At 38.4% G+C, this 19827-nt stretch overlaps 1 protein-coding gene across 1 annotated transcript in view; it reads left to right on the plus strand.

The window, feature by feature from the left end:
* The first annotated feature begins 764 nt into the window (after window positions 1–764).
* The window catches only part of LOC140233807 (sodium-dependent phosphate transport protein 2A-like), a 23363-nt gene continuing 4300 nt past the window's right edge, over window positions 765–19827 (plus strand). The window contains exons 1-5 of the mRNA XM_072313901.1: window positions 765–903; window positions 9234–9623; window positions 11548–11823; window positions 12897–12979; window positions 17792–18013. Coding sequence (XP_072170002.1) covers window positions 765–903; window positions 9234–9623; window positions 11548–11823; window positions 12897–12979; window positions 17792–18013 — 1110 coding nt within the window. The remainder of the gene's footprint in view (window positions 904–9233; window positions 9624–11547; window positions 11824–12896; window positions 12980–17791; window positions 18014–19827) is intronic.

A 19827-nucleotide genomic window follows, 5' to 3' on the forward strand; every position in this document is an offset into this window, starting at 1 on the left:
TATTATTCACCTGGTCATCCCATTTTAGATCTGACCGCAATAGTATACCAAGAACCTTCACTGCTTGAACCTGAAAGTTTCAGGCATCTGCATTGTTCCTTTGCATGCACAAGCTGCAGCACGAAGCGAACAAACATAAAAACAACACCACCAACGCCACCACCACCAACAACAACACAGCTGATATTTCTCTTCATATCGTCACATCCAGGACACGAGGTTTCGTTGTCCTTGCCCCTCTTTTTTCAGCATCACTACCGAACGCTGAGGATATAAAATATTACCGGCTGATCACGATTAATGCCTCTATTCTCACAGTTCTGCATCATCGTTAATTCATGATTTCATGAGATGATGTGATGTGACATAAAATCATTCCTATAAGGGAGTGTATGTGCGTGTGCCGGACAGTAAAACGACGAGCCTGTGGATATCATGCCTAAATTAATGTACCTATGAAAGATATACATTGAGAAAAGTCCATTGTGAATTCCGTAAATAGTGGCTTCCACTGTACGAACTTATTTGTCATCCGTTTTTCAGGAACCTGATGTAAATCTCCGTCTGTATACATTTACAAAATATTTTTTTTTCCTATCCTCAAACCTCTGTTGAGATTTTTTTCTTCAAATAAATTTCCAATGGTCTAGAAACACCCGACACCCCTCTGCAAACATTTTCTAAAATTGAATACCTCGTGGTTAACGGTAACTCAAATCAAATGATCAATGATGAATGGGTTTCCCAGTTGTATTCACCTAAACATGCCTAAAAATGGATGTCCAGGGGTGGTTGCTAGGAACGCTTCCCGCGCGCTGTGTGCTCAACCTGTCAAACTCATACTCAGTCATTTAGATATACGTTGCCACTGGGAGCGGTGGTGGCCGGTGGAGACGGAGGAAGGTGATGACACCACATGCTGCAGTATTGAAAACTGAACGTTACTTGGGTCACTTAAACATGGATCAAAGTTTATTAAGTAAATTTCTTTGTTTCCTCTTAGGCATATCATTTTGCCATGTTCTTTATGTTGAATACAGTTCGATATTCCGAAGTTTCGTATATAGTTTGTAGTAAGCACCTTATTTTCTTTATTTATTTTCTTCTTTTTTAATTACGAACAAAGTTTATTTGATATTTCATTTTTGGATGAACGAACCTTTGAAAAAGTGCAGCTCATTTCATTTTAGAAATTACGAATCTTCGGAATAATGAACGTCACCCGTTTACTTGGTGTCCTATGGATGACCCCGACATTATGTTACACTGAAAGATAATAACCTATAACATTGAATAATAATAATAATAGAAGGTACCTTTGACGCTGTAAAATGAACATGTCTCTCCATTGTAGACAGGATATGAGAATAACAGTCAGTAGATGTTTTCTCCCAATTTTTTTATGTGTTTCCCCCATTTTTTTTTTTGTGCCTACTGTTATAAGTTGTTTAATTTATTTACCTTTGTTTGTTTCTATATGTTTTAATTCTTACTAATTTCAATGTAGTCTGTATTCATAGCATACAGTCGCCTCTACTAAAAGCATGAGTAGTTCATCCGATCAAGAAAAACATTCATTATCACTTGGTTGAATTAAAGGATTTGTACACTGACAGTCGAATCCAGTATTTTAGCTCAGCCAGACCATGTGCAAGACAACAAGATGTAGATATGCGATAATCAAAATTATGTTGAATGAATCTGTCCCAAGGCATCTTTTTATAACCAAGTGTGAGGGAAGGAAGTTATCGAATTAGGCTGAAAGGCAGCTTACATAAGGTCTGGAAAAGGAAACATGGAATGTATTAATCTAATAATTTCAAGGGACATTCCATTTTGATAATGTTTCGTTCTGTTATAATGTATACATGCACGGACTTGCAGAATAACAGCCGATGGCTGAGCAAGTTTCCTTTTCATTACCGTGTTGAAATAAAAAATGAACATGAAATGAATGTGATTAACCCGTAATCCGATAAGATGCACGTCAACAAGCATGTTTATACGCTGCTCCTTATCTTAAAGATGTTCATAGCGTGGACCCATAAGCTATCCTCGTCATATCAGTGTGCAGATTCCTTTCCTCATTCATTCCCACTGACTGACTGGTCTTGTTGACAGTATAATGAAGAGTACACATTGTACTGTTAATGCTTTCCTCACATTACCAAGGTCAAAGTTTTGCATGCCATGGTGGGTAATTGTAGCCAACTCGGTGTTGTCACCACGGCGTTTAAAACTCCCACATCAAGTCCAAGTGTATGATTTATATTACCACTATACAACTTTTACTGCGATTACCATTGAACTAATTTTTATTTATCTGTTTCGAAACCGTCCTTTTAACATGTAATCATATACATCTGCAAAGATAATTTCCAGTTTCTTCAAGGCAGTAGTCTGAATGGAAAATCAATGAAAAATCATGATGGTGTAAAAAAAAAAAAAATCGCTTCCAAATACAATGTCCTCAAAAGTACTTATCTTCTTAGCAAATACACTACTAAGTAACTCACTTAATATTTGTTCGTGTGAGGCAAGACCACTTTTACCAGGTTATGCCGCCTGCTCTTTGCAATGAATGAAATGAAATGAAATGAAATGAAATGAAATGAAATGAAATGAAATGAAATGAAATGAAATGAAATGAAATGAAATGAAATGAAATGAAATGAATGAAATGAAGTCAAAACAGTCAATAATTAAAGTACAGTTTTGGCGAAAAAAAAAGAAGAAGAACGGGCAATAGCGTACAGGCTATACAGTCGAGGCCAGTCCTTTCAATGATATAGATTATTTGTAGCGTATTTACAATATTCACCGAAGCAATGTTATATGTACGTATTTACAGGATAAGAGATACTTTCGTAATGATTTCCGAAAAGCGCTGGGTTTTGTGTTCATCTTTTTTACATCATATGGAAATCCTCTCCAAATTATACTGCCCGCATATGACATGGAGTGTTTATCAGTTTTAGATCTGTTTTTTTTTTTTGTTGGTTTATAATTCATATTTTTTAAATCAGAATCATGCTCGATTTTAAGACAATAATCGGAGACATCGTGCGTTAAAGTATGTTTGATTTGGTCAAACATTACAGTTCCAATTACAAATTGGAATACTCTATAAACATCTAGCATTTTTAAGCTATGAAATTGATAAAGGACCAGTATGCTGTCAAGGTCATTTGAAACAGATTGCACGCACTAATTTCTTTTGTAACAAAAATATAGATTGAAGATATGAATGGTATGTACATCCCCAACCTTCTAGTCCATAAGACATACGCGGAAGGATAAGGGTGTTATATGATAATTGTAAGGTTTGTCTAGGCACAAGTTGTTTATTTCTAAATATTCCAATTGTTTTCCTCATTGAGGAAGAGACACACTCGATATGTTTTTGCCATGATAAGTCTTCGTTTATATTAACTCCTAGAAACAGAGTCGAAAGAATGAAAAGGGATATTTTACCTGCAGGTGTTGTGATTCTCTCACACACGGAACTTCCATTTTATGTCCTATCCGAGGGACAGGGTGTTTTGCCTCTTGCTAGAAGGGACGGTAAGATTACACACACAACATTGCTCAGCACCTCCCTGGACTCGGGAATCGAACCCGGGTCCTTTGCATCTGGAGGCAGACGCACTACGTTACTGAACCAGATCACTGGTAGCGTGGACTTACAAAAGACTGAGATGGATTTCCATTAAACGCCACGCTGGCATAAAAGAATCAACAGTCCCCATCTGTTCAAAGTAACACTTACCCAATCATAAAAATACAAAGATTAAATTGATAAAACTTGTTGTCTTCATCGTTTGTGATTCACCATTCGTGAAATATTGAAGGCTTTATTTTGACATAATTTGTATTTGTTTCATATAAGGGATATTTAAAGGGTAAAGGTATGAATATGATTATCCATGTCGTATAAATCAACAACACTGGATGCACCTGTAACATGTAGGTTAGGACTTTCCGTGAACTACAGTTACTCAGTTTACTTTGCAAAATGCCTGACAACCTGGTCAGGTGCATCCAGTGTTTAAGTATTTTTGTGTTATTGTAATGATGAATTATTTTCAGTTTTGAATTTGGTTTTGTGTTGTATGTCTTCTTCTTCCAAAAAAAAAAAATAATGATAATAACAATAATGATAACAAGAAGGAAATATTACAAAGCTAAATTAACTTGGCTATCGATCTTGGACTATCTGTACTATAATAATAATAATAATACATAACATTTATAAAGCGCTTAATATAATATTTCTAAGCGCTACATGTATTACGTTTGATGGCATGAAAGAAATTCATTACCAATCTTGTACGAACAGCCTAGAGATCATAACATCTTATACATTCACAATTAAAGGGTTCTTTAGCTATGTAATTTTTTTTTTATCTAATGTTGTTGTAGTGTCTTTCTCACCCCCCCCCCCTTATAATCCGAAGCAAACAGAAATGGGCTTTGGGGATTTGTTGTTCAATCTAGAAAAGTTTAACAACTAAAGCAGATGTTTAGCAAGGCACCGTGTTAATATGCTGTCTCATGTAGTTTTCCACCGAGGTAGCTTAGTGGAAAGGCGCACAGTTGTGGTGATGTTGCAGTAATTTATATTCCGGTGATAGGTTTCCGAGTAATTCTAAAAAGTAGAACGTCAGTTGGCACATTCGTCCATGCAGAGGTAATGATGAATGCTTGGTGAGGTATTAAATCTGATTCGTTGGAAAAATTGGACAAGAAGCAACAGGCGGATGGCTGTTACAATGGCGTCTGCAGTCGCGACAAGAATAAATTGCTGACATCTAATTACAAATATTTACTCATTACCTGTGAGAGCTCATTCAGCCCTGTACATGCTGTATAAGAGTTTGGGGGACTTCTCAGAATATCGCAGGCCACGAACATGCAATTTCCTTAATAGCTTGAGTAGTTATCGTTTAAGAGAAAGAGAGCGAACAGCTGAAAAAAAACAATTTGATCATGGGAAACCTTCTCGTCACAGAAAGGATTTCTGCTGTCTCTCATGACAATCTATTCTGTGATGACATGGATGAGTGAGGAGATAATTATATTCTTTTCTTTCCAATGAAACATTGTTTCATGTGTATACTGGATTTTTCTTTTGCTGCTAAACTGTACAATGCTACGAAGAAAACTATAAATTTCCATGAAAATGATGTAGGTGAATAGGAATACGTACACGCACGCACGCACACACACACACACACACACGCACACACACACACACACACACACACACACACAAACACACAGTCACGCACACACATGGGACCCACACGCCCAAACTGGCACCGTTTCTTTCAGTGAATCGACTGTTTAACAAAGAAGGACCGCCTCCAAAATGCCCGCATACCCAAATTGATATAAGCCAATCTGCCTCCCTGCATACGGCGGTGGAACAGTTGGTATATTGGACTACTGAACAACATCTTCACCAAAGAAAAAGACTCTAACACGTAAAGAAGCTGCCGTATTCAACACCAATCACAACTGCACATATCCAGATGCACCTGCATTGGGAGTGTTCGAGTTGGATCAGTCGAAAAAAGAAAATCAAGACTATGGTGTTCCTCTTTAAGTTGTACGTCACAGTTTTATGCCTCTACAGCCTGTCGTCAATGACTGTTTCAACAAAATGTTTGTTCTCTAGAATTCATCGACACAATTTCTGTTTAACCATCAATGGGCTATCATTCAAAACGCTCCGTAATTTTGTAAAAGTCAATTCTCCTTGATTCTGTGTTTTCCCTGTGATGAATGAACGAAAAAGGTAAGTTTCCCTTTAGTTCTGACTGTGAGAGTGGTTTGCAGTGATGCATTGTTTTAGGAATTCACTGTCGTGAGAAATACTTCTGAATGATTCATTTTATCCGCGATCAAAGGCCTTTCATACAGGAGTAAATCAAGCAGCATACTGTTGTTATTGTTGTTCTTGTGGGTTTTTTGTAATGTTGTATGCATGGGCAACATTGAATTGAAGAGGAGAGAGCGTGTCGTGTTAAGGTATTTAGTTAGTTGTTTACATGAACTACCACAATGTGAAACATATTATTTGTGCTTGTTGATGGGTGTGTGCGTTTGTGTGTGTGTGTGTGTGCGTGTGTGTGTGTGCGTATAAGTTTGTGTATTTAGAAAGGGATGTGTAGTCCCTCCGTTTCGTATAAATTATTTGAATGCTTTTCTTCTTTCACTATTTTGATTATGATGATTTTCGACTATCTCAGGAGAGTATAATGATTATTGTCATAATGATTCTCTCTCCCTCTCGTGCGCGCGTTTCCACTCTCACAGTCTCATCGGGTTGAAAAAGAAAGATGAAAATATATCGAAAGGACGTCATCTAATTTAATTCTTAAGACATTCTATTCTTCAATTAACCAATTAAACGCAACGGCATAAAATCAATGCATGCTTCCATTCAGGGAAGAATATAGTAAGACAGCTATCAGTGAAAGAAAGAAAGAGAGAAAGATGCAGTCATGATACTGTTATTTCAAATGGTTGCATAATACATTATTTCGCTATATAATATAATTATTTAAGTCTAAAGTCTGATGCTTTTCTGAAGAATTGTGCAGAATAATTATTGCAAATACGGGTTAAAATCAAATCAAGTGTAGAGACAACGATATATTTTCAAGCTGGTCATCTTAGTCCTCAGATATTTCTTCAGGATATAAGAATTTACTTTGCCTTGATTCTCAAAATCATTAAAGGTTAAAGGTTTTGTAACAATCACAATGCAATATTTATTTTGTGGGAAATTGAAGAATTTCATTTATTTTATACAGATGGAAGAAATGTCAAGATAGTGACTCTTTTCAAGTCTAATATTAAAGTGGCGTCGTATTATTTCATTTTTTTTTTGTTTTGATAATGATAAAGCATGTTATACGACCATATTATATTATAATTATTACATCACATTTTAATTGTATTATGTTACATCGTATTATATAATGTTATATTATGATTGATGTTAATCTGGATGATTTTTGTATCGTAAATTCTATAGTCAGGTAATTCTAACTGTCTAAGGATATCAGGTTTAAAAGTTGTGTTGGCTTCCATGTTCAATATATTTCAAGATCAGAATTACACCATGACCAATGTTGACGCACCATTAAGGACTGATGACTTTGTCGCCGCCTTTTCGCAGACTGTTTGCAATCTGTCGGCTGCATCATTTTGTTTTCATTCACATTGGATATTTTGCAATGTAAAAAAAAAAAAATGAAAGATTTTAAGCTGTTATTTTTTCCTTAACCTCTGTATAGGATGATGACGTAAAAAGAAAATAAATATTGCGCACATTTGTCTTTGCTGAGCATTGACAGTTTTGATTACTTTGCCCGATAAAACAATACCTAATGCCACTGTATGAAAAGGTCCTTATGCATTTGAAACCTGTTAAGTTGTTTGAAGATTTGGGTGCGTGGGGCACATTCATTTGATTTTGTCGTCATACAAAAAGGTGATAATGACTGGCTTATTTCGCAATTCAATTTTTGATGCTTTAGAATATTATAATAATCAGGATTTTCATTCTGACAAGAATAAGTTTGACGTCTGAAGATACACTTACTTATACCCCTTTCGCAGGTCGATTTTGTTTTGTTTAACCCAGTTTCAGGTATCACTTTTTCATAATAGCAACAAAGGTAAAAAAAAACACAAAACATCTTTATAATCTTATATATATATATATATATATATATATATATATATATATATGTTTCTTTTGGATCATTGATACGATACGAAAAAGACTTTTCACTTCTGCTTGGAATTACAGGAAGAAAACTTAATTACTGCCGTCATGAGACAAAAAAACAGTTCCCTGTGAGCCAGGCTATTCTTTTTCACCCGTAATCTCAAAAAGAATTAGTTATCCATATTTCATGTCATATCCCTTTATTAAACAATATATATATATATATATATATATATATATATATATATATATGTGTATATATATATATATATATATATATATATATATATATATATATATGTGTATATATATATATATATATATATATATATGTGTGTATATATATATATATATATATATATATGTGTGTATATATATATATATATATATATATATATATATGTATATATATATATATATATATATATATATATATATATATATATATAAACAGAAACATGATTTGTGCATTTTGTAATAATTCAACAATCAAAGTTACAATATCCATCACTGGTGAGTGTTTTAGAGGCTTTTTGTTTTTTGGTCCTTTTTTTGTGTAGGCCTAATAAACAAAGAATCTTTCCATAGCAGAAGCCATTCAGAACTATCGCACAATTTGTCCCTAATAGCATTTTAATTGGTAACAACACTTGTTTCACTGAATCACCCTGCGTTACAAGAATATGGAAATAGAATAGAACCAAGAAAAAATTGAACGAATGATGAAGAACAAAAAAGAAAAACACACACACACACACACACACACACTTTGCATTGCATGAAGGCATTGGAAGAATTCAAAGTCAAAAAGAATAGACCTGACTTTCGCAGCAGTTAAAGTACAGCGTGCAGTTTGAGATAATTAAGTCTTTTTCATTTCTTTTAGTAGCATGTTTTCGAAACAAAGTAAGAGTCGTTGAGTTCTTCTGACGTCAATTGATAATCTCTACTTTCATTCTGGATAATTTTCCGTTTGAAAACAAGAAGAAGAAGAAGAAGATTAAGAACCGTAGAACTTCTCTGACATGCTTACCATGTGCGTCATTAGCCCGTTGAGGACGAGTCTCGAGTATACTCGGGCAAGTATCTATGGGAAACGCGTGTTGTAGCAAAATCAAACCGTCCTCAACGGGTTAGGATACGTCTATATTGAATTAGAATCCACATAAAAGTTGAGTAAAAAAAAATATTTCCCTCTCTCTCTCTCTCTATGAAACAACAACAAACAAAATCAAACCAAGCTGTGAAGACATTGCATGACTTCATGAAAGCTTGACATAGAAGTCTTCATTTTCCTCACTCATATGAAATGTGCACGTAGATGCTAGGCTTTTAAGCTAGGCATTTGATCCATTCTGCTGTCGAACAAAGCTTAAAAGGCTTTCTAGGTTTTATTTGTTTTGTTTTTGTTTTGTTTTGAACAATATTTCAGCATCATGACTGTCTAATTCCTCCACCATTTTTTTGTCTCTTTTCGTTGTCACTGCAGGAGTCCCGGTATCCGAGATCAATAAGGTCAATATGGATTTAACAGCAAATGGAAGTGGAGGTCGCCATCAGATATCGTCCGTCTTCATCGTTTCTGACGAAATTCGCCGACAAAAGGATGACGGCGTAGTCAACCCGGTGTTCGATGAGGGAGACTGCGATGACGATTCCTTTAGGTGGTTCAACGGTGCATCGAAGACGAGAAAAATCGACGGAGAAGACCACTCCGACTTCGAGGCGGAGGTTGACGCCGGTGATTTCGAAGTCCGAGAGCAGAATCGAGAAAACGAATACCGCGGGGTCTCAAATGAAGGAGGAGGAAAACTAGCAGCTCTAGATCCAGTGGAGGTCACATCACGGGCAAAAAGGAAACCCCGTGTCAAATTTAGAGGTAAATTGATAGACTGCGTAGCCCTTTGAGGATTAAGAAGAAGTGAAGAAGGGAAAGCGGCTGTACATGGCTGTAAACGTTTGATAACGCATGGCAATGTGCATTTGTACGAACTGGAATATATGCCAATTATCTATGAGATAAAGACAGTGTTGTGTAATGTGTGCATACATTTGTGGTGTGTGTGTGTGTGTGCGTGTGTGTGTGTGTGCGTTTGCGACACGGGCATGAATTGAAAATTCATTTATTATCAAAACAAAAATGAATTGAACGTCTGCCAGTAAATGCTTGTGTTTGTGAATATGTTTTATCATCACTCCTAGTGGAGCCCATAAGGTCATTATACGTCTTTGGATCAGAAAGGCACCAATCATGGTTCGTTTTTTAAGTTCGTGGTATGAGCAAGTCCCAATGTTCTGCGCACTTGCGTTGATCAACCGGCGTCATGAAGTTTTATGTCCCTATGATAGCCGTACGTGACTGAAGGACGCTTTAAGCAATGTAAGATGATGGCAATGAAAAGAACACATGCATTCTCATAGCTAATCCCGCGGGACATTTGCTTTAACAGCCCGAGGTCCGTTCCACAAAAGGGCTTGAAATTGGGTACTGCAAGTTGCAATCTTTGCAAATACCAGTAGTAGTGTTACAACCAGTACTAGGCAACCATTAATTTGGTTGAGTATGTCAAACTAAAGGTAATACTGCAACAATATTGCAAGCTGTACACTAATGGCAAACATCCATGCGAACTGTAGGCCCCTATAGCGCAAAGATAATTTTCAACGGTATTAGATAAAAATTGAAGTGATTACAGAATATTGTTGATGACCTTGCATATTCACTTGCCGCGTCGTGTGCAGGCCGTATCTGTGTGTCACTCGTGTGACACCTGATTCTTGCACCATTTCTTTTCACACGCAATTTTTATTCTTACATGCGATGATTACGTTGAATTCCTGTTCGTAGGCAAATATGGATGACGTCGCAATGTCGATTTATAATTTCCCTGTTTGATTAAGAGTCACGGACATGCGCTTGCATGTGATGTTTCTTCGGCACGACACAGGTCCAGACAAAATCCAGTGCCATTCCGTGGCGACTGTCTGCACATTTTATTGACTTAAAAATTTTGCCCTTGACATACCTCCGCACACACGCACCTACACACATACACACACGCACACAGACACACCTAATATTCTGAAACACTATTTTGACGGCATATGTAATGCGCGCATAATAACGCCAAATATCATCTTGTTCTATGGATTTCTGTTTTAACATTTTTACACCGTTAACAAAAACAAAACAAAACAAAAAACAAAACAAGACAGAAAAGAAAGGACCTTAGTAATATTGTGAAATTATCTTAACCTTCAAGTTGTCCGCTGTCATACCAAACACCACCCTAGACATATCAACCTGCATTATCCATCCTTGTCTTGTAAGGTTAAGACGAAAAATAGAATATGTTAGTAAAATGTGTCATTTATTCAAATAACACCTATGAATGTTTGGGAGCTTATTGTACAAAGAGATGCAATTCTACCCAAACTGGAAGAACACCAAAGTAATGCCGATAATGCTGACTTATAGAATACTGCAGGTTATTGACGATTAAAAGTATTTTCAACTGTTACAGTTGAATAAATAATCCCTTTGAATGGCATCCCTTGTTCTGTTTCCATTTGTGATTTTTCTACCATTGCTACCATTTTGGGTAAAATATTCATTACTGACATTACTACTATATTATTCTTTTGAATTTGAATTCCATTTGATTGACTGATTGATTGATTTATTCATTCATTCCTGTTTTATTTTCATTTCCAAACATGGGTAACACAAAAGTCAAAATGATGGCATATTCTTGCAGCATACTATCACAGTTTCTCTTGTTTCGCTTTATATTCTAACCCAGCTGCCAGCTGCCACGAGAAGCTTCGAATCATTTTTTGGGTCGTGGTCCGCTGGTGCCTCTTGCTTGCCTTCCTCTACCTCTTCGTCTGTTCCCTCGACATTCTTTCGCTTGGATTCAGTCTGATCGGCGGTGCGGCCGCCGGCGCCGTCATCGCCAACAACGACCTCCTGGTCAACCCCCTGTGTGGACTGATGATTGGCGTGCTCGTCACCGTGCTGGTGCAGAGCTCGAGCACGTCAACCTCCGTGGTCGTCGCCATGGTGTCGGCTCGTGTCTGTAAATAAACAATCAAACATACAGAAACAATTTCCCACAATATACTTTCTAAAGCAAGTCAAACATAGGAAAGACAGTGATACCAAATTTCTGTGTGGCTTCTCATCCTTAAAAAAAAAAATAAACACACAAAAGAATTCAAACGGCCAACAAGACAATTATAAAAGTAAACTCGACAGGCCAGTTGAATAGAAATAAGTGAAATGTATACTGATTAGTACAATAATGTTGGCAAAAATAACTAATGATATACCTTTCCTACTTCAGAAGCAAAGGAAAGAGTTTCAAGGAGCTAACTTTAAAGAGTACAAGTAACAAAAACTCGGTATAGTGCCATATTCACTGGAAATTACGATTGTGGGCTTATAATAGTCACTCTACTTATATTCCTAGTGATAGGTTAAGTTTAAGATTATCATTAGTATAGCAGATTTTCTTTTGACGTTTATCTGTTGTTTGTCGGTTTTGTTTTTCGGAAATGTTTAGTTTACGTAATCTTCTTATCTAACCTATCTTTGAATAACATTTGACACAGGTACTATCATCTACTATAATTATTATTTCATTAATAATCATCATTTCATTGGTGAGCTTTCGAAGTGATAAAACAGCATGCAGTCTGTAGCCCAGATGCGGGTGATCTATGACGCAAAACAAATGAAATTTGAAAATACGATATCATATTTTGGTATTAGATATGGCATCATTAAATTATGTTATATCGTAAGCGTCTAGTGGTCTTACGTTCTGTAGAAACAGGAAGTGATTCTTACTTGAAAGTAAATATAACAGCATTTATTCACACTTTAGTTGCATTGTTTCAGAATTTAGCAGGTCCTCCGTATTACAATCGCATCCAAAATAACAAACCACCACAACAAACAAACAAAGAAAAGAAGAGAAAATTGGTTAGTATAGCGGCTTGCTGCTCCACCATGTCTACGAGTGAAGTGTGGTTTTGGCTTTAGCTGGTGAGTTTTGATAAAGTTTAATACTTTTTCCCCCTTTATGTCTCATGAATCCGTACTTCAGTCGTTGATAACTTACCAAATGTCGATTTGTCCAACTTACAGTGACTGTGGGACACGCTATCCCTATCATTATGGGAACTAACATCGGGACCGCCATTACGAACACTCTGGTAGCTTTTGGCCAGGTGAGTGACTGAAAAGCACGAAGTTGAACATAGTTGTTCAGAATCTGTCTCAGTTTCCTTTGACATGTTTAAAGATGATTTTCGCGTGAAAATTTTCACTGAAAATACCATGAGAGGAATAGGATTGTGCCATGGAGTGATTGAGATAGACACAAGTCTCGCCTTGTCATTTCTATAGTGTTTTTCGATTGCCGAGTTCCAGTAAACACTTATTGTTTTTCATTGTAGGTCATTAGCCAACGCGAAAGCCGGAATCCAACAAAGCAAGTGTGTGCAGCAAAATCACTGGTTCAAAACTTATATTTTCTTCCTTGGGATTTTCTTCATCTGACTGGTATTATTTAACATGAGGCCTATAAATTATCAATCCATTAATGCATTGATAAAGCCCCTCGTACACAGGCACAGGCACACACACAGACACAAACACACACACACACACACACACACACACACACACACACACACACACACACACACACACACACACACACACACACACACGCACACACACACGCACGTACACACACACACGCACACGCACACACAGTCACGAATGACCTTTGATGGGAGGTGGAGACGGTGAATGATAACAAAAATAATAAGATAATTCAATATCCAGCCCAAAAAAAAAAAAAAAAAATCCTTTATTTCAAAGTCTGCATAAAACATGACTGCATTGATGAAAAATGTTCTCTTGCACTGATTTTCCTGACTGATCGCTCGGCCGACATAGTCCAAACAAAGCGAAGAATCAATAAATCTATTTTCCAATCTCATCAAATTTTCTCTCGCTCTACATGCTGATCGTATTTTTATGCAAGTACATGTAGGTTAATGCTCCTGTTGGGCCTTTCAAATAGAAGTTGGATGACCGAGATCGTAGTCAGACGCTGTAGTGTGCAGGGCAGGGCGGGTCAAACTTGGAGGGCGTGGCTATACCGGGAGCGACTCTGGCATCAGTTTCTCTGCGACATTTTAGAGAGCTTTTGTTTGATCTGCGGCGCGAACGCTAAGACGACGGTTACGTTGACCGTTCTCCTCTCTCCCTCCCTGCGTCGTGTTGCAAAGTAGCTTTAGACGCAGCCTATAAAAAGTAAAATACCCCCTCCCATATTATGTCGTTCGTTGCGTGTGGAATTTTTCTCCAGTAAATCTCTGAACCGACGCTATTTATGGCCCAGAACCGTCGTGAAAACTTAGACGACGCTATATAGATTTTGATAAGTGGTCTTGCGCACGCGCAGAACAGATCTAAAGCTCCTATTCAGTCAGACTATTACCTTCGCCAAGGAGGTGATTTTTTTTTTCTTTTTGGTCGGCGTTGATTTTTTGTTTGTTTGTTTGTTTGTTTGCATGTCTTTCTGTCTGTCTGTCCGCAAAATATAAACTCAAAAAGGTGTCGGCTGGTTGTGAATGGATTTGGATGAAACTATCAGGAAGAGCTGATATATAACTTGACACATGGAACAGATTATTAAATTTTGGAAGTGATCCGGAAATCTAAATGAAGTTTTGAAGGAGTTTCTTTATCTTTTGACAAATAGGGTCAATAAACTTGGGAGTTCAAGCTGCGCGTATTTGCATACTCGCACTAAAGCGCTTGCTCTGCTCGAGGCGCCGCGCAGCAGGCAGCTGATGAGGTAAGTTTACACAAGACTTTTTTTTTCATCATTGGGAAATTGGGCGTGTATGGGTGGAAAAAAAAATGGGCTGCTTGGCGGAGGTATGTGTTCTCCGAGTGATTTTTCTAGTTGTTCCTTTGTTTGGTGATTTGTTTGTTTTTATCATTTCTTTATTTAGCTTAACGTTTTATGTTCGTTAATGGTGGAAAGCGTAATAAAGATTCGTATCGTAAGCGCACGTTTTTGTTTTTGTGTTTTGTGAAAGACTCGGTAGCATGAGGATTCAAGGAGTGGGAAAGCTATAATAGTTCGGCTCTGATATATTTCAGAATACTTGTAATGAATTGCGTACAGTTTGGATGCGTTCTCTTAAATATCTTATAATCATTATCAGATCAGACAATGCCTCCTTTCTGGTTGGACAATAACTGAATCAGCTGTCTCCTGCACGTGTAGAACACTATTTTTCTCTCCCCCCCCCCCCTTTTTTTTTTGCCTAATATCCTAGTGTTCGCGTCGTAGAACTAAAGCTTGATATTATTCCAGTCAAACAAAATGCCTTTATCCCAGTCAAGCTAATACTTATCGATAACGGTCTCCTCCACCAGTATACCTTCAGATACGATGGCATTTTAATGTATTTAGGCCCAAACTCGTAATTATAGCTTTTTCATTTGAGCATTCCTGTGTTTTGTTTTGATGAGAAAATTTATTGATTTTGTCGTATTGATTTAATTTGTACATTGGAGAAATAGAACAAGCTGAAATTGAAAACTGAAACATATATATATTTTTTTTTGACGGGTGCTATTCATGGTTTTCGAATGTAACCCGGTTGCCGGTAGCGAATGAAAATCGATTCGATATTGATTGATTGATTAATAATGGTTTATTGAAACAAACATGCAAAGTAGTAGCCCGAAGGCTAAATTATAATGCATCACATGAAAAACGTATGAATTACATCAAACAACAGACAACAATATGACAACCCATGAATCCCCACGCTACGGGGTCCTTTCGAAACCCACTTGGTAACAAAGTAATACATCCAGGATCAACGGACTGCCTTGTTGCATCAATCTTAATAGCATAATAACATGCGACCCCATCATACGATAGGTTCTTATTCCTATTACCAATGGTAAAGTAGGCAGTTGGAAATGAAACCACGCTAAAATGTCTGATTCAAATCGCTCCTGTATTAATCAGTTAATAATTGATGGATGACTAATGTAGCTCAAGGTATTTTGCAAACGCAAACCTAGGAAATATTGGGTGCTCGTTCCGAGTCCGACACCCACGAAACATATAGCCCAAGAGCTCGACAGTACGCAAACAAGGCCCACGAGTCCGACAGTCATTACATCACGGGCCATAATGTATACGCGCTGTCGGTCTCATGGGCCTTTTTTCCCTAGGGTCGGACTCGTTGGCCTTATTTACCTTGCGTCGAGCTCATGGGCTGTATAACACGTGGACTGTAAGGCTCATGGACCTTTTTCAATGTCAAGCTCGTAGGCCGCATGGCTCGTTGAATGACCCGTTAACCTAACGTCTGATTAAAATTTTTCTTACATTTGGTGGCTGACTCATAATGTAACTTAAAATATTTTGCAAGTGCAAAATTAGAAAATATGACCACCGTTCACGCAGAACCAAAATATATCTTCAGCTTTCTTTCTTTTTTTTTTGTATCAAACATCGGAATACCTGTAGGGGATTGAAATGCATGCACTATCACAATCTTCATGTAGGTCATTAAAGATTTGTTTTCATATTTTGCCTAGCGCAGCGCCACTGAAAACCAAGTCTGGACACCTAAGTCCAGTATATGCTGTAAGCGGCCTGTGTCTTCTTTTTGTTATTGATAAGACAGTTTTGCTTTCAGTGCATTTATTTGCTATCATTAGCCTATTATATGCATATACACCAACATAATCAACTACTGTTACAACTTAAAATGCTCGTCGAAGAACTATAATGCACAGGTGAAGTCACATCTTTTGTGTAGAATGTTGCTTTTGAACATCTTTACTTTATCGTTAATGATGACATTAACAAATTAACTGGCATCTTGTACATGTTGTAAATTGGTTATGAACATAAGGAAAGAAGTATCCGCTTATCAATTTGTTTTACTTTATAAGACACGTGCTTATCTAATCTAGAGGACGAATTCAATTTTCTTTGAAAAACGAACAACAAACTAAACAAACACTCAAGCAAGATGAAGATTCTCAGCAGGAATCTCAGTTGTAAAATCCCCATGAAACGAAGCCATAGGGTCACCTAACAAAAAGAATTGTTCAGACAAGGGCGTGTGGCCTCGTTGCCAACGTCATCCTACACTAATCACATGCTGAACTCAAGTCTTCAATAAGGCGACTTATCTTTCTAAGATTTCTCTCTGACAAGAGAACGGTTGACACCGACCATGAATCATTATTTTTCATTTCCGATTCCACTAAAGCGGTGGATCAGTCCTCTTTCTTACTGAAATTTCGTTTTTAACAGTATGGTTATCGTACAGACAACTAAATAGATACAGACCCATCGATGCATTACTTGATAAAGTTGATTTTTGTTAAAAATTGTAAACAGACAACAATACTTCAAAATAATGTCAAACATATCCCGTCATGACTCAACTTGAGTAGATATTCAAATTACTAGACCTTCAAAGGAAGAAACATTGACAGGACAATGACGTTCATTTTGAAATGATGTAATTCACAATATTTATGTCTGAATAGAACATAATTCCACCGAAATCTATTACACATCTGTAAATATGAAGCACTCTACTAGGTAATCCCCTTGTTTATGAAATTCCCCAGCAAGTTATGAATTCCTTACTTCCTGACCCAACTCTATTTTTCTTATTGTCCAGTTTGAAAGTTCGCAAAAATTATATCCGTGTAAGTAAAGGAATCAGTTCTCTGATATATTTTAATCATGGTTGAGACAGCAAGAACGACGACGGCTACAACAAAAACAACAAACAAAAGCCTCATTCTCCTTGTTTCAAAACAGTCAACAATTTAGCCCTGCGAGATTAAGTACACGTTTCCTTAATATTCCTTCTAAAGTTGCTTATAGGAAGTTCACGGATAAATAAATCGGGATGAATATGTATACTTCATGATGATTTTAGAGACTGTGAACTTTTCAATTGTTCTGTCAGGTTAAAGAACAAGACGAATTCCGCCGGGCCTTCAGTGGGGCCGCCGTCCACGATCTCTTCAACTGCATGACCGTGGTCGTCCTCCTGCCCGTCGAAATGGCCACGAGTTACCTGGAGGTGATGACGAAAGCCGTGGTCGAGAGTTTCAATTTCCACGAGACAAACACGACAGTCGAGTTCCTCAAAGTCATCACGTCGCCCTTAACTAGATGTATTGTTCAGGTAAGGCGCGCATGATCAAGAGCGTTTTTTGTTTTTTTTTTATACAATACTAGAGAGTTTTCAATACACGACGGGAAGACGAGAATACGCGGAAGCAATCAGCTGTGACAGTCCCCGTACTCGCACTCCCGTCCCATATCTAAGCAGTTTCACTTTCCTGTACAGGACGGAGGCGTGGGGACAAGATCGCTGATTGGCTGGTTGGCTGGCTGGCTGACTGGCTGGCTGGCTCACTCCAGCCCAGCATCGGGACCGAAGGCTATTTTGGCCAAGTACCGTACTCGTTTTCCCCAGGACGGGACGTTTCTCGGATGTGATCATGAATAGAAGCAAATTTTGCACACAGCACGCTCAACTCCCGACTGCGTCGTGCTTGCGAAAACTCCCTACAGTGCCCTACTAACGTGGACGGCTCGTACTCGACAATAACACAGCCATAGAGTTCCCCAGTTATCACATCACCTTTGATTAGATGTATGTATGGTTTAGGGACTTACAGACAGATACGATTAAGGGCTTTATGAATGTGTATCAGAGTTCTCGGGTGCATGTCACAAGTTCGACACCCACGAATCATACAGGCCACAAGTCATACAGCTTGTGAGTCATAAAGCCCTCGAGTTATGCAGCCCCCAAATCATACAGCCCATGAGTTCGACACTAAGAAAACAAAGCTAACGAGACCGCCACTAAGAAAGCAAGACCCACGACACCGACACATTAAGTATGCTGTTTGTACCTAGGCCTACTGCCAAGCTCATGGACCTTATTTTCAATGTCGAACTCGTGGGTTGGATGACTCGTGGGTGTCGGTCTCGTGGTATGACCACCAGTTTTCGTTTTCTACAATAGCTATGCTTTAATAAGGTTGCCGTCCAGTAATCTTGTCTACCGCCTTTCAATCCTCAGTTTGGACGTCTTGACGCAATGAATATCCCCTCCCCGGCCCCCTTCCAGCGATGTGGACATTCGATCCGTAATTTCCCTGTCACATAGACATCCCGGATCACCCCGGACCTCCCCGGATCTGATCCGGGGCGATCCGGCCGGGGAGAGATTTTTGTTGACGCCTTGGAGTTGGACATCCTTGGACATCCGTGTCCCTGTAGATCCGGGGACATCCGGGAGGCCAACACGGCAACTTTTGGAGGTCAAAAACATCCGGCGTCATCCGGGGATTGCCGTGTTGGCAGAGCAATCCGGGGTGGTCCGTGTGGCTGCCGTGTAGCTGCCGTGTTGATCCGTATAGATGCCGTGTTTGTCCGTGTAGACGCCGCGTTCATCAGGCCTTATCCGTGTAGACGCCGCGCTCTTCCGGCCTTTTATCCTAGCCTTTTGACAAGGCCTCGTGGCTGAAGATTGAGACTAACTCGCCACACCGGGCACCGCGAGAAACGGGTGAACGCGAGACCGAGTGGCGCAGCCACGAGGCCTTTTGAAACCTGGGTGTTTGTTTTTTTTTTTTTCTTTTCCCTACCGCTTCCCGACGAAGGCGAATATGAATTAATTATATATTCATGAGTCAGATCTCAGTTGGTATGCTAATGAGAACTTGTCAACGCTGCGCTGGCAATGCAGGCAGCTACGGATGAGCGAGCCGCCGACATGCATACTAAATCTTATGCGTATTCATTAGATGCGACGGCACGGCGTGGTGAGCAATGCGGTCGCTGATTGGCTGCTACCCTTTTTGGTAGTAGAATCGGCGAGAAACAAGACTCAAATTAAGAAATTCATGTCAGGTTTCAAAAGGTCTCGCGGCTGCGCCGCTCGGTCTCGCATTTTTCCGTTCTCTCGCAGTTAGTCTCTTTTTC

The sequence above is a fragment of the Diadema setosum genome, chromosome 10 (assembly GCF_964275005.1).
Source record: "Diadema setosum chromosome 10, eeDiaSeto1, whole genome shotgun sequence".
Lineage (NCBI taxonomy): Eukaryota > Metazoa > Echinodermata > Echinoidea > Diadematoida > Diadematidae > Diadema > Diadema setosum.